The following is a 15,474-nucleotide window of genomic DNA, read 5'->3' as shown; positions in this document are numbered from 1 at the left end:
CAGGACTCTGCCCTCCCTGGTTGACCAGAGGACTTTTCCTGCCTGCCTTTTTACGACGCTGTGTAATTAATTACACAGGACCATCTGTGCCTGGAGCTCACCTCTCGTTATGATGACAGAGTCATGGGGCCGTCAGGCAGGGGCATTTGTTTTTGGATGCACTTGGTTGCCTATAGTCCTTGGCTTTAGTGTGCTTACTGCGGCTGTGCAGTGAGGCCACTCAAAGGCTGAGTTCTGTTGACTGCAGCAAGATGGACCATTCACATCAGCTCAAGGTCATCTCATGGGTGACCTTGCAAACCCAACTACCTGAGAGTTGGTCGCTCAGGTTTAATGTAGTTCTTCCATTTTAAAAAATGTTTTAAAAGTACCTATCATGCACAAGGCCTTGTGCTGGACACTGCAGGAAGTTAAGATCAGTAAAAAGTCCCTACTGGTAAGGAGTTTCGTTTCTAGTCTGGTAGAGAAGACAGCCTGTGCATTAAAAGCAAAATCCTTTGATCCACACAAGAGAAGTGTGCAGACCTGCACAGCACTGCTGTTCTGTCGTATTGCAATTGCCCACAGGCCTGTGATTCCTAAATGAAAGATATTTTAATAGCTAGTTCGTTTCTTTCCCTTTCTTTCTCTCCCTTCATCCCTCACTGCTTGCTTTCTGTTTTTCTTCCTCCCTCCTTTCCTCCTTTCCTCCTTTCCTCTCTTTCTCCCTTTTCCCTTCCTTCCTTCCTTCCTCCCTCCCTTCCTCGCTCCCTCTCTTCCTTCCTTTCTTCCTTTTTTCCTTCCTTCCTCCCTCCTGCTCCTTCTCCCCTTTCTTCCCTTCCTCTCTTTCCTTCTCCTTTCCTTTTTCCCTTCCTTCTTCTTTCTTCCTTTCTCTTTCTTTTCTTTTCTTTTCTTTTCTTTCTTTCTTTCTTTCTTTCTTTCTTTCTCTTTCTTTCTTTCTTTTTCTTTCTCTCGCTTTCTCTCTTTCTTTCTTTCTTTCTCCTTTCTTTCCTCCCTTCTCCCTCACTCCCTTTCCTCCTTCTTTCCTTCCCTTCATCTCCTCTCTCTTTCTTTCTTTTCAACAGGCACATTGCCTGGCATGCTGTAAGCCTATAGTGACCAGAACAAATACATAGGAGGAAAGTGGGGTTGGCTCTGGAGAAGGGCCGGCTCACACGCGCAGTGTGAGTGGAGGAAGTGGTGACGGTGGGCGACATCATCAGCACTGCACACCCATGTGATTGGGAATGCACCTAATTAGGTCACAAAGTCGCCTCCAGATTTCTCTCCTTCCTACCCTCTGCAACTTTCCTGTTCCATGCAATCTAGCCCAGCAGATGGATCATTCTCATCTTGCTTTTTGGGTGTGTGTGTGTGACACTGCTATGGCCTTTCTTGTTGTGTCTTGGTGCACATAGAGACAAATATTTGTGAGATATTTATCCAGAAGTAGGATCTGGGTACATTCAGCATTGGTGGCTGGTACTTGTTCTGGTGGTCTATTGCTACCTAACAAATCACCCCAACATTTTGTGGTTTAAAACCACCACCATTTTGTTATGTCTATTCTGTGGGCTACAAATTCAGGCAGGCTCAGCTGGGCAGTTCTTCTCTCCACTTGGCTCAGACTAAGATCATTTAAGTATTTGACTGTCACGTGATCTGGAGGGTCCAAGATGGCTTCACCCACATATCTGGTGCCTCAGCGGGGACAACTGCGAGGCTGGGCTCAGCTGGGACTGCCGAGATTGTCCTCCATGAGGCCTCTCCAGTGTGGTCATCTCAAGGTGGTGGGGCATCTTACAGCATAGCTGGCTGCCCCTGGAGCAAGTGTTCAAGGAGACGGAGGTGGAAGCCATAAGGCTGCTGCTGACCGAGACTCAGAAGGCATGCAGCATCGCCTCCGCCACATTCTGCTGATCACACGAGTCACCTGGGCCAGCTCAGATTCACAGGAATGACAATTAGACTCTGCCTAATTCCAAATAGGATAAGGAACGAAGGATTTGTGGCAATTCTAATACTTCTCCAAAGTGGTCATGCCAATTTCCACACACGCCTGTAATTTATAGGACTTCGAGGGAGAGATTTTGTGTGTGTGTGTGTGTGAGACAGGGTCTCTGTCACCCAGGCTGGAGTGCAGTGGTGTGATTATAGCTCACTGCAGCCTGAACCTCCTGAGCTCAAGCAGTCCTCCCATCTCTTAGCCTCCCAGGTAGCTGGGACTACAGGTGCACGCCACCACACCTGGCAAATTTTGTGTATTTTTTGTAGAGATGGGATTTCAACACATTGCCCAGGCTGGTCTCGAATTCAAGGTCTCAAGCAATCCACCTGCCTTGGCCTTCCAAAGTGCTGCAATTACAGGCATGAATCACCGCACCTGGGTAGGGTGAGATTTATAATAGGAACTTTTGTTGTAATGAACAAAGCCATTTGCAAGCCTCTGGAACCCCTGATCTCTTTCCTTCCATCAGCTACAGAACAGACCTGCTTTCACTGCTTCTCAAGAATCCGCCTCAATCTCAACTGGCTGAAACTTGAGGCGATTGAGTTACTTGGCTTAACTTCCTACCTCCTTGCCAAGACATTCATCAGTTCCACGTCCTCACCTTGCTCCTTCCCTCCCAGCTCAGGAGAATAAACCTCTGCTCCTCTCCAAGGCCAGTCCCTGACCCCGGCTTCAGCCTCCCCAAGCCCGACTCTGCCCCACCCACCCCATCTTTCCTCAACCTTCAGTCTTTCCCCCTCTGCTGCTTCTTTTGTCTCCAATGCAGCCCTTAATGGGATTGTTTTAAAAAATTATCAAAAACTTAGACACATTCAGCTGTTTGCCCTTTTAATGTATTTTTAGTGATCAACTTTGAACTGTGAAGTTGATCTCCAATCCAACAGAGAGGGAGGGGCCCTAAGAGGAAAGAAAGGGGTGAGGGAGATATTTTAAGTAAAAAAAAATTATATATATATAATGTCTATCATAGTATATATATTAGATATCATATATATTATATATAGTATCTAAATGTGTGTGTGTGTGTGTGTGTATATATATATATGGGTTGTTTTTTTTTTACCATCTATTTTTTTTTTGTCTTTTTTTTTTTTTTGAGTTTAAGACTGAGTCTTGCTCTGTCACCCAGGCTAGAGTGCAGTGATGAAATCTTGGCTCACTGCAATCTCTGCCTCCTGGGTTCAATAAATTCTTGTGTCTCAGCCTCCCGAGAAGCTGGGATTACAGGCACGTGCCACCACACCTGGCTAATTTTTGTATTTTTAGTAAAGACAGGGTTTTGCCATGTTGCCCAGTCTTGTCTTGAACTCCTGGCTTCAAGCAATCAACCCACCTCAGCCTCCCAAAGTGCTGGGATTACAGGCGTGAGCCACCGCACCCAGCCTACAACCTATTTTCTTCCAAAAGGTCTTATAAAAGAGAAACTTTTTTAAAAAATTTATCAAAATATGAGTCCTAGTACTTTTTGTTATTGTAACCATAGAGAAAAGGGCTGTCAGTGATGAACAAGTCTAGTGGTTTACAGGTTTTTAGAACACGTTCCTAGATATTCTAACATTAGCGAGGTAGGATCGAGAAGAATCTCCAGAAATCTTGTTGGTCGTATTCCTACGTTTGGATAATCTTCTGGAAACTCAGATGATTTATCCTCAAAGGAAAACTGTATTTATTGCTTCTGGGGAAATGTCCTTATTGTCCATCTCAGTGACAAAAAAAATCCAGGAGTCATTCCAAAATGGAACAGAAGAAGCAAAAGAAATGGGAGAGAGTCTCATGGAAAACGAAGCCCTCCAGCTCCAGTTCTCGCCCATCCAGGCTGCTGGCAGTGTCCAGCCACAGGAAACCCCTTAATGTCTGCACCTACTGTTGGGCTGGGCCACAGCCGAGCAGGCACTAAGGTTAGGTGTGCCCCAGCTGGCTCTAGGCAAAATGACAAATCGGGTGAACAGCAACAAGATGCGCGGGTCAAAAAGGGTTACGTGCTGCCAGGCAACTTGCACCTCCTAACCATACCCACCCTCCATCACCCCTTGAGGACTCTCTGACAGACAATTAGAGCTTTTGATGTATTGGTGACCACAGTCATGGATCAGGTCCCTAAAGGAAAATGATGACAGGCTCTCCTGGTGGACAAGCTTCTGTTTCTCAGCAGTGAGCAGAGCACACGGAGCTTTGCACCCCAAGGCTCTGACACCTGCAAAGTCCCCGAACCTTAGGGTAAACACCTACCTTATCATGGCCTGGAGCAAATTTGCACGCAGCGTGGTGACTGGTGCCTATCACTCGCTGCAAGACCGTCTGCCAGGAAGAACTGCCGTGGGACTCTGTGGAGTGAAAGCATGCCGAAGGAATGTAAGCCATTCCTGTTTACGAATTCTTGCTTTCCATATCACAACGTGGCTCAAAGCACCAGAGAAGGCACACTAGTGGCCACCCTCATTTGGTTCCCACTCCTTGAGCTGACAGCAACTGGCTGTGGGATCTCAGCCAATCCTTAACTCCTCTGAGCTTCATTTTCTCCATCTGAGAAAATTGGAATGGACCCGAAAGATCCTGTTTGACGTCCAAATTCTATTTTATTTCAACTTGAATAGGATGCATAGAATGAGTCCTAGATATTATTATGTGCTAGGTGCTGTGCAAAGGTCATCCACTGTATTCTAGACTCTTTCCAATAACCCTCTGGGGTGGGTTTGAGGTGCTACTGTCATCCCTGACTTTACATACAAGGAAACTGAGCCACAGAGAAGTTAAAGCCTTTTCCTAATGTTACACAGCCCATAAGTAGCAGAACCAGGATTCAGACAGCAGCTGCCTGCAGAGGCTTAACTTTCAGCCACGCTGCTATATACCATGAGACCCAGGAGGGTCGATGTCAGTCTTGTTTTTCCCCCGAGGGACCTGTGTAGGGCTGCACAACTGACAAGTGGTGTGGCCCCAGACAAAAAAGCTAGTTTCTGTCTGAATGTAAAGTCAATCCTCTTCACCACTGTAGTATCACTGATGTCAGACTCCCAGAAGCATAAATGGAAATGTTCAATGGCAAGACATTTGTTAAACAGCAGCACAGCCGTACAAAATAATATGCCTTCAGATTGTAGGGACGGACCGGGCGCAGTGGCTCACGCCTGTAATCCCAGCACTTTGGGAGGCCAAGATGAGTGGATCACCTGAGGTCAAGAGTTTGAGACCAGCCTGGCCAACATGGCGAAATACCGTCTCTACTAAAAATACAAAAATTAGTCTGGCATGGTGGCATGCACCTATAGTCCCAGCTACTCGGGAGGCTGAGGCAGGAGAATTGCTTGAACATGGGAGGTGGAAGTTGCAGTGAGCTGAGATCATGCCACTGTACTCCAGCCTGGGCAACAGAGTGAGACTCTGTCTTAGAAAACAAAAATTATAGGGAAGAATATTTATTTGTGTGAAAGGACATCCAAAACACACTGTGGAAAGCAGTTACAAAACAGTGTGGCTTAAACCCATATGCAACCATGGAAAAGGTAATGAAAAAGAAGTGAAATACAATTTCTCACCTATTTAGTTGATAAATGTGACCAGTAACAATACCAAGGGATGATGAAGATATGTGGAAGTGGGAACCTTTTCTTTTTCTTTCTTTTTTTTTTTTTTTTTTTTTTTTTTGAGATGGAGTCTCACTCTATCACCAGGCTGGAGTACAATGGCACAATCTCAGCTCACTGCAACCTCCGCCTCCCAAGTTGAAGCAATTCTTCTGCCTCAGCCTCCCAAGTAGCTGAGATTACAGGCACATGCCACCATGCCCCGCTAATTTTTGTGTTTTTAGTAGAGACAGGGTTTCACCATATTGGCCAGGTTGGTCTCGATCTTTTGACCTTGTGATCCGCCTGCCTTGGTCTCCCAAAGTGCTGGGATTACAGGTGTGAGCCACTGGGCCGGGCCGGAAGTGGGAACTTTTAGATGCTGCTGGAGTGAGTGTATATGGGCAAAAACCACTTCAGAAGTCAACTTGTCAATCTTGAAATGTGTATACCCTTCAACCCAGCAATTCCAGTTCTAAATACATATGTTGAAAAGCCCTCAAGTGCATAAGGAAACTGGTAGAGGAGTTTCTTTGCAGCATTGCTTATAATAGTAAAATATTGGAAACTATCAACATTTTAACAATAGAAGAAGAAATCAAATTGTATATATTGGCACAACTGAATGCCACGCAGCTGTTTAAACCAATCAGTCCGTGTTACATATACCAACATGAAGAGATCACAGACATGTAGAGTAGAAGTAAAATCAGTGGCCCCAGTGTGGTGGCTCATGCCTGTAATCCCAGCACTTTGGGAGTCCAAAGTGGGTGGATCTCCTAAGGTCAGGAGTTTGAGACCAGCCTGACCAATATGGTGAAATCAGTCTCTACTCAAAATACAAAAATTAGCCAGGCGTGGTTGTGTTCAACTGTAATCCCAGCTACTGGGGAGGCAGAGGCAGGAAAATCACTTGAACCTGGGAGGCGGAGGTTGCAGTGAGCAGAAATCACACCACGGCACTCTAGCCTGGGCAACAGAGTAAGACTTCGTCTCAAAAAAAACAAACAAAAAACCAAGAAGTAAAATCAGCGGCTGCAAATCAGTATGCATAGTAATTACCATCGTGTCAATTATATAAACATGCACACTGCACATGTGCACACGCACGTGCACACACACACGCACACACACAGGGCCTGGAAGGATAGATATATATCAATTCATGTTATTGGTTGCTCCTGGCGAAGGAGGAAGGAGACTGGAACGTCAGAGAGAGGAACCAAGGAGATGCCAACTTCCCCTGCAGCATTTCATTCACACACCTACAGGAAAACACATACACACCCACGTATTATTACCAGATGCTCACATTGATTCATTCTGCTGGTGAATAGTACAGATGTGTTTGCTAGATTACTCTGTACTAATTTTCTCCAACTCTGCCAAGTATTTCATTTTTATATAATAAAAGTATGTATTTACCTGGGAGGAAATGATCTCCAAAGACTCACGGTGGCTATTTTTAGAGGTTGGAATTATGGTAATGTAGATTTTCCCCTCTCCAAGTATCGGTATTTTCTACATTTTTCGCTTTTGTAGTAAGACAAAAAGTGAGTTATATGCAAATTTTTGTTGAATCTAGGAGCAAAGTGAGGAAGGAATTTAGACCCCTGAGTGAGGTATTTTCATCACCGCCCTCTGTGGTGGTCAGTGTTTCCACTCAGGACTTAAGGGAAGAAAATGGAATTGTGACGAAGTCTCTCCTGCAAAAAGAAAAGCTGAGTCAGTACTGACCTTCATAAAATGCATGGGGCAGCGGCAGGCTGGTGACAGACAACTTTCTGCGGACAAGAGAAAAAAAAATTTATTTTTGTTTCTAGCTTAGAGCACAGGTCTAAAACACCTGCTGCCTGGACAGTATAAAAATTGGTTAAAAATATGGATACCGGCCGGGCGCGGTGGCTCAAGCCTGTAATCCCAGCACTTTGGGAGGCCGAGACGGGCGGATCACGAGGTCAGGAGATCGAGACCAGCCTGGCTAACACGGTGAAACCCCGTCTCTACTAAAAAAAAATACAAAAAGCTAGCCGGGCGAGGTGGCGGGCGCCTGTAGTCCCAGCTACTCGGGAGGCTGAGGCAGGAGAATGGCGTAAACCCGGGAGGCGGAGCTTGCAGTGAGCTAAGATCCGGCCACTGCACTCCAGCCTGGGCCACGGAGCGAGACTCCGTCTCAAAAAAATATATATATATGGATACCTTGAAGTGATTTTAATTTCTTCATTAAGATGTTTTTATTTAACAGGAAGAAGAATTTGAATTGGCAGATATTTCTACTAGCGCGTCCAAATCACTTGTCATCTAAACTAGGACATTCTTGAGAGAGAAAGGATAGCTAACATGGATCAGGACTCTCCTAGGCATGGGACATAAGGTCATCCTAACTATGACCGTCAGAAGTACTTTGTGCAGTAGAGCACCAAGGCTGCCATGCATCCAACATGCATTCAATCATCCAATGAGCATCTAGTGAGCGTCTACCATGAACCTGGCACTATGCATGTCCTGGGAAAGCAGCAGTGACCAAGACAGACTTGGGTGGCCTCCACTGAGCTCATCACCTCCATGGAGAGGACCAGCCCTGCTTTCAGAGACCGGAGCCCAATCGCTCTGAGGCAGAGCCAGGGCAGACCCGGGCTTTTGAAGTTACACCTGAGACATGCTATTCAAAGCTGCATTGATTCCTGCATAGGTGGTGGCAGGAGCCGAGCGGCAGGGAGCGTCACTAAGGAGAAGCTGGGAAACTGTGTTGGGACACTTGCAACCCATCATCTAGCGGGGAATAATGCTGTTAAGCAAGTAACTACATAATTCATGAATTGCACGTGTACTGCGTGATTTGGGAGCCCAGAGTGTGTAACAGGAATATCTGACCTGGTTTAGGAGCTCAGGGTTTTTCCCAAGGAAGTGGTGTCAAGCCAAGACCTAAAGAGTGATAGGATTTAACTGGATAAGAGGGAAGGGGCTTTGTGCAGAGCCCCTGCATACTTAAAAGCAAGAGGGAACACAATGCATTTATGGATCCAAAAGAGGCCAATGTGGCTAGAGAACAAAGAAGACAAGTTCATATGCTTGGTTTATTTCTCTAGTTTCATGTGTGTGTGTGTGTGTGTATGTTTATATATTTAAAATATATCCTGTTCTTAAAAACCACACTTCACTCTGAGCATTTTACCCAGCAATGAAAGGCTTTCTGGAGGCTTCAAGTGAAGCTATGTACAGACACACTTTGTTTCCTGGGAAGTGCACAGGAAGTGGTATGGCTGACGGGAGTAACAGAAGCCCTTCCCAGTGCTGGTGCAGAGGTGAAAACCCACGTCTGCGCCAGCCAGGTAAGACCTGGCACAGTTCCACAGTAGCCCAGGCGGAGGAGCTGTGTGCGGTCAGGGACCCTCTGTGCACTCTTAGGAGCTTGCTGGTCTTTACGTCCCCAACTCCCTCTTCCCGCTTCGTGGGTTAGGGTTTTATCTTTCAAGTGGCCTAGAAATCCTGCGTCCCTGGGCCACCACAGCGATAGCTGCCAGCTCAGGAGAAAAACGGCTGATCACAGTGACAGAGGCAAATCTGGCGCTGAGAAAGGCAGGCTTCTTGCCTCAGCGTGGCTGGCTCTTGTCATTTTTTTCTGGGACAGCAGTTTCCCTCCATTGAGTATGTACGGCTGGAACTGAGGCAGTGTCAACCTAGGATGTTTGATTCCATGACACATAACTGGATGGGGGCAGAGGGTCCATTAGAACGATCAGTGGAGCTCTGGGAGCTGGGACCAGCATCCTGGGGTCAGCACAATGGCTGACACCCATGTTCCTGCAGAGTGCGCTGAAACCAGGCTCTATCAGCAGCCGCTCCCCACCCAGCCGCCCAGCAAAAGGACTGGTTACAGGATGGGTGTGGCTGCCAACTTCATCAGGCTGTCTCTCTGATGGTCTCTCTGCGGCTTCCACGGGGAAAATTACAATAGTAGTGCTAAAGAATTATGATAGTTGGCCGGGCGTGGTAGTTCATGCCTGTAATCCCAGCACTTTGGGAGGTGGAGGCAGGAGGATCACACTAGGTCAGCAGTTCAAGACTAGCCTGGCCCACATGGCAAAACCCCGTCTCTACTAAAAAAAAAAAAAATATATATATATATATATATATATATATAATTTGTATATATATAATTTGTATATCTATATAATTTGTATATATATAATTTATATATAAAATTTATATATATATAATTTATATGTAAAATTTATATATATATAAAATTTATATATACAAATAAAATTTGTATATGTGTATATATATACCCACACAAAAATTAGCTGGGCGTGGTGGCGTGCACCTGTAATCCCAGCTACTCTGGAGGCTGAGGCAAGAGAATCGCTTGAACCCGGGAGGCGGAAGTTGTAGTGAGCCCAGATCACTGCACTCCAGCCTGGGCGACAGAGCAAGACTCCATCTAAAACAAAAAGACTTGTAATAGTTAAGTAGTGCTAAAAAAGAAGCCCCACAAATTTGGAATCAGAAAAATCTGGGTTTGAGGCTGGTCTTGGTGCCTCATGCTTATAATCCTAGCACTTTGAGAGGCTAGGTGGAAGGATCGCTTGAGGCCAGGAATTCAAGACCAACCTGGGCAAAATAGTGAGATCCCATTTCTACAAAAATAAAAATAAATTAGCCAGGCATGGTGGCGCATGCCTGTAGTCCTAGCTACTCGGAAAATTAAGGCAGGAGGATCCCTTGAGCCCAGGAGTTTGAGGTTTTAGTGAGCTATGATCAAGCCACGGCACTCCAGCCTGAGTGACAGAGCAAAACCCTATGGGAAAAAAAAAAAAAAAAAAAAAAAGGAAGGAAGGAAGAAAGGAAAAGAAAAACAAAAATCTGGGTTGAAATCTTAACTTTGACCCTGCTAGCTGGGTAACCTTGGGCAAGTCATTGAACTCTTTAACTGTAAAATGGGAGTATCAATATCTATCTCATAGGGTGGTTGTAGGAATTATATGAGATCATGTATATCAAATATTTAGCATGGTGCCTGACAGGTAGTATGTTCTCAGTAACCGCCTGAGCTAGGGAGAAAATTGTTTTTCTCCCTTATTATTCTTAGCAGAACTGTGTTGGAGGTCACCAGCCTGAAGATTGAACCAGGGACAGTGGGGCTGTGATGGCAAAATACAGCCAAAGGCTTTCACACTCTACCTGTTACAATCCATGGGCTTTTAGAACTCTGATTTAGGCTGGGCACAGTAGTTCACACCTATAATCCCAGCACTTTGGGAGGCCAGGGCAGGTGGATCACTTGAGCTGGGTTCAAGACCAGCCTGGGAAACATGGCAAAACTTTGTCTCTGCAAAAAAACAAAATTAGCCAAGCATGGTGGTACATGCCTGTTGTCCCAGCTACTTGGGAGTCTGAGGTGGGAGCATCGCTTGGGCCCGGGAGGTAGAGGCTGCAGTGAGCCATGATGGCACCACTGTACTCCAGCCTGTGAGACACAGCGAGAGCTTGTCTCAAAACAAACAAACAACAACAACAAAACCCTCTGATTTAGGGAACTTTCAGGAGTTGGTCTCCTCAAACCCCAAATCAGTGGACTGCCACTTCCTTCTGCCTCATTTGATCAGGTCTTCCAAATGACAAAAAGCAAACAAAACTTCCCTGTCCCAGCCAGGTTATTGAGGTGAGATGTGAAGTAAAAATGAAAAGAGGTGGCCATTAGATGTTATAACATTTGGAGAATCTTGTAAATTTCTTATTGCCTCAAAAATAATTGTTTAAAAAGCTCCACCCAAACTCAGTTATTATGATACGCATCCAGTTGGTGGTCTCAGCCTCTGGTGACCAGAGCTAGGTGTATGGGCTGAGTCCCATGGTCTGCATGGAAATGTGCAGAGTGAGGTCGCGGAAGGTGGACCCTGGTTGCCATCTGCAAGAGAAACAAGCCATCGGAACCCCCGGCTTTTAGCCTAGGTCTCGGTTATTTGTCTCACAGGGTATAGTTGATTTAAAAAGTTATAGAAGTACCCAGGGGCGATGCTCACGTGGAATCAGAACTTTAGGACTGTAAAATAAAGATCAATAAAAAATATTTTATGGATCTGTTAGCAACCTTCTGTGGGATGTGTTCTTGTCTTCATTCTTTTTGACTGGGCCAGCTGCATTCATGCCCTCCTACGGGGGTGGATAGATGGCGAGGCATTTTCTTAAACACAGAAAGCAGGATTTTCCTGGCGTGAACAAAGAGTGATCTCAAAAAAATAACTCACCTTGGTGTTCAAGTACTGCCAACTAAAAGGGCTACAAAGGCAGTGCTTGAACAAAATTTCATTTTTGAACAAAACAAAATTTTCATTTTTGAAATTTAACTGGCTTTAGCTGATAATTCTATGTAGTCATTTAATTTATTCACATTTAATCTATGTGCATATTAAAAATTATTACAAAATTAATATATTTGATGAAGAAAAATGAAAAAAGAACTAAATAGTGCAAAGTGAAAAAGTCTTATTATGTCACCATCCAGAGGCTATGGCTGTTCATAATGTGATGTATATCCTCTCGGTGTTTTTCTATGCCCTTACCCAGAGCTTTCATTATTTGGTGGTGTACAAAAGTTGAAGCTACAGCAAACATGCTGGCTTGCAACCCATCCCCCTCCTTATTTTAGCTTCACAGTTTCCCTTGAACATTTTCCTATATCATCATATCATTCATCTGCGACTCTAAAAGCTGACGGACATACCACCGTTTTACTTAGCCTATCCTCTATTGCTGGACTTGCGTGCTTTTCCCAATATTTTACTATTATATAAAACAGTAGCTATATAAGTTATCTACATATACATCTCTGCATATATTTCAGATTATTCTTTCAAGGAATTACTGGCAAAGCTATGCTATATATAAAAGGAATTGACAAATATTGCCAGGGGCTGGTTCCCTTGAATCCCTGCAGTAGTGTATAGGGTACTTCTTGTCTATACTGGGCCTATACTATTGCACTCACTTTTAAAAATCCTTGCAGTTTGATGTGTAAAGCTGAGGTCTGGGGAGCAATTGAACCTGTTGCCCAAGTAGTGAACATAGTACCCAATAGGCAGTTTTTCTACCCTTGCCTCCCTCCCTCTCTCCTTCCTCCTATGTCCAGTATTTGTTATTCCTATCTTTCTGTCCATGAGTACCCACTATTTATTTCCCACTTATAAGTGAGAACACACAATATTTTCTGTTTCTGCATTAATTCGCTTAGGATAATGGCCTGAAGCTCCATCCGTGTTGCCACAGAGGACATGACTTTGTTTTTTTCTATGGCTGTGCAGCATTCCATGGTATATATGTACCATGTTTTCTTTATTCATTCCACTGTTGATGGGAACCTGGGTTGATTCCACATTGTTGCTACTGTGAATAGTGCTGCAATGAACATGCAAATCCGTGTCTTTTTGGTAGAGTGATTTATTTCCCTTTGGGTATATACCCAGTAATGGGATTACTGGGTTGAACGGCAATTCTATTTTAAGTTTATTGAGAAATCTCCAAACTGCTATCCACAGTGGCTGAATTTACATTCTTACCAACAGTGTATAAATATTCCATTCCTCTGTAGCCCCACCAATATCTGTTGTTTTTTGACTTTTTAATAATAGCTGGTACAAGATGCTATCTCATTGTGGTTTTGATTTGCATTTCTCTGATGATTAGTGATGAACCAAAGGACACTGCTGTTAATCACTCACTTGGAGGTCTTTTTTTGAGACGTGTCTGTTTATGTCTTTTGCCCATTTTTTGATGGGGTTATTTGGTTTTTGGTTGTTGAATTAAGTGCCATATAGATTCTGGATATTAGACCTTTATCGGGTACATTGCTTGTGAATATTTTCTCCCATTCTGTAGGTTGTCTGTTTACTCTGTTGATAGTTTCTTTTGCTGTACAGAAGTTCTTTAGTTTAATTAGATCTCACTTGTCAATTTTTGTTTTTGTTACAATTGTTTTTAAGAACTTAGTTATAAATTCTTTGCCAAGGCTGATGTCCAGAGGGTGTTTCCTGGTTTTCTTCTAGTATTTTTATAGTTTGACATTCTCATATTTAATCCTTTAATCCATCTTGAATTAATTTTTGTATATGGCGAGAGGTAGGCATCCAGATTTATTCTTCTGTGTATGGTTAGCCAGTATCCCAGCACAATTTATTGAATAGGGAGGCCTTTCTCCATTGCCTATTTTTGTCAATTTTGTCAAAGATCAGTTGGTTGTAGATGTATGGCTTCATTTCTGGGTTCTTTATGTGTCTGTTTTTGTACCATTACCATGCTGTTTTGGTCACTGTAGCCTTGTAATATAGTTTGAAGTCTGGTAGTGTGATACCTCTGGCTTTTATTTTTAAAATAGGATTGCTTTGGCTATGTGGGCTTTTTTTTGTTCCATATGAATTTTAGAATAGTTTTTTCTAATTCTGTGAAAAATGACATTGGTAGTTTGTTAGCAATAGCATTGAATCTGTAGATTGCTTGGGGTAGTGTGGCCATTTTAAAGATATTGGTTCTTCCAATCCATGAGTAGGGAATATTTTTTCATTTGTTTGTGTCATCTGTGATTTCTTCCAGCAGTGTTTTGTAGTTATCCTTGTAGAGATCTTTCACCTCCTTAGTTAGATGTATTCCTAGAAAATGTTTCTTGTATGGCTATTGTAAATGGGATTGAGGCAGTATTGTTTCAGTTAGCATTTCATTATTAGTAATCAGTCTGCAGCTATTTTCTAATATATTTTGGTCATTTTTAATTTCTCCTTTTGAAAATTGCTTGTCAATGTCTGTTGTCCATTTCTCCATAGAATATGTCTTTTTATTACTAAATTATAAGAGCTCCTTATTTATACCACAAAAGTGTTCCCCATTTTGTCTTTTTCCTTTCAATTGTGCTGAATAAAAACAGAAGTTACCAAGTAAATGCAGCAGGCATTTCTGATCTCTTCCTCTGATCTCTCCATAGCATTTCACAGAATTGACCATTTATGGCCTCTCTGGTCATTCTTTTATCCTTGGCTTTCATGACATCACACTCTTCTGCTTTTTCTCCTCCTTCTTTGGCTGGTCATTCTTATTCTCCTTGTGGGGTGCCCCCTCTGCCCATGATCTTCAGGCTTTTGTCATTGGTCTTACCTCTCCTCACACTGCACACCCTCCCTAGGCAATCCACATCTCCTCCCTTAATTCAGCTATTCAATTACAACTATAGGCTGATGATTCCCATGTCTAGAGCATCAGCTTGGATCTGCCTCCTGAGTGTCAGACCCATATATTCAAGTGTTTCTTGGATATCTTCCCTTGGGTGTCTCCCAAGAACCTCAAACACAATAGAAATCACCATCTTCCCCTCATAGTAATACTCCTTCTCCTCTGTTCCTTATCTTCTTAAATGGCTCCACCACCTATCTGGTTGCCTAATTCAGATGTCTGGGTATCAACTGTGAATTCTCCCTTGTCCCCTTCCACACATTCAGACAATCAACAGGAATTGAAGATTTGACATCCTAAATTTTTCTCAATTCCACATTCTCCATCCAACACTTGCAATGCCAGTCAAGAAGATAATCATCTCCCTCTGGATTACTCCAAAAACCTCTTAAATCTTCTCCCCATGCTCTCTTCAGTTCCATCCTTCCCATTATGGATAAAGTTATTGTCTTAGTCTGTTTGCATTGCTATAAATTACCTGATCCTGGGTAATTTATAAAGAAAAAAGGTTTATTTGGCTCACAGTTCTACAGGATGCATAAGCAGCATGGTGCTGGCATCTGCTTTTGGCAAGGACTTTAGGAAACTTCCATTCATGGTGGAAAGCAAAGGGGAGCAGGCATCCCATGGCATAAAAGAAAGAAATAGAGAGAGGGAAGGGGTGCCAAGCTCTTTGAGACAACCAGATCTTCCAGGAACTCA

General features: G+C 43.6%; 1 protein-coding gene across 2 annotated transcripts in view; it reads right to left on the bottom strand.

The window, feature by feature from the left end:
- Positions 1-2,804: 2,804 nt before the first annotated feature.
- MSRB2 (methionine sulfoxide reductase B2) overlaps positions 2,805-15,474 on the bottom strand; it is a 65,044-nt gene continuing 52,374 nt past the window's right edge. Inside the window, exons 5-6 of one of the 2 annotated variants that reach the window (XR_010577868.2) lie at positions 4,220-4,314; positions 2,805-2,887 (exon numbers count right to left, since the gene is read on the bottom strand). Coding sequence is in view for 1 of the 2 variants with exons in the window: in XM_074000699.1 (XP_073856800.1) it covers positions 4,270-4,314 (45 nt within the window). In the remaining variant the exon portion in view is untranslated. Of the gene's footprint in view, positions 2,888-3,046; positions 4,315-15,474 lie in introns of those variants that run through there. The other variant, XM_074000699.1, reaches the window with a different exon arrangement.

This window comes from Macaca fascicularis, chromosome 9 (genome assembly GCF_037993035.2).
Source record: "Macaca fascicularis isolate 582-1 chromosome 9, T2T-MFA8v1.1".
NCBI lineage: Eukaryota > Metazoa > Chordata > Mammalia > Primates > Cercopithecidae > Macaca > Macaca fascicularis.
Note: the sequence above shows the minus strand (reverse complement) of the source record. Positions and strands in the feature narration are given on the sequence as shown.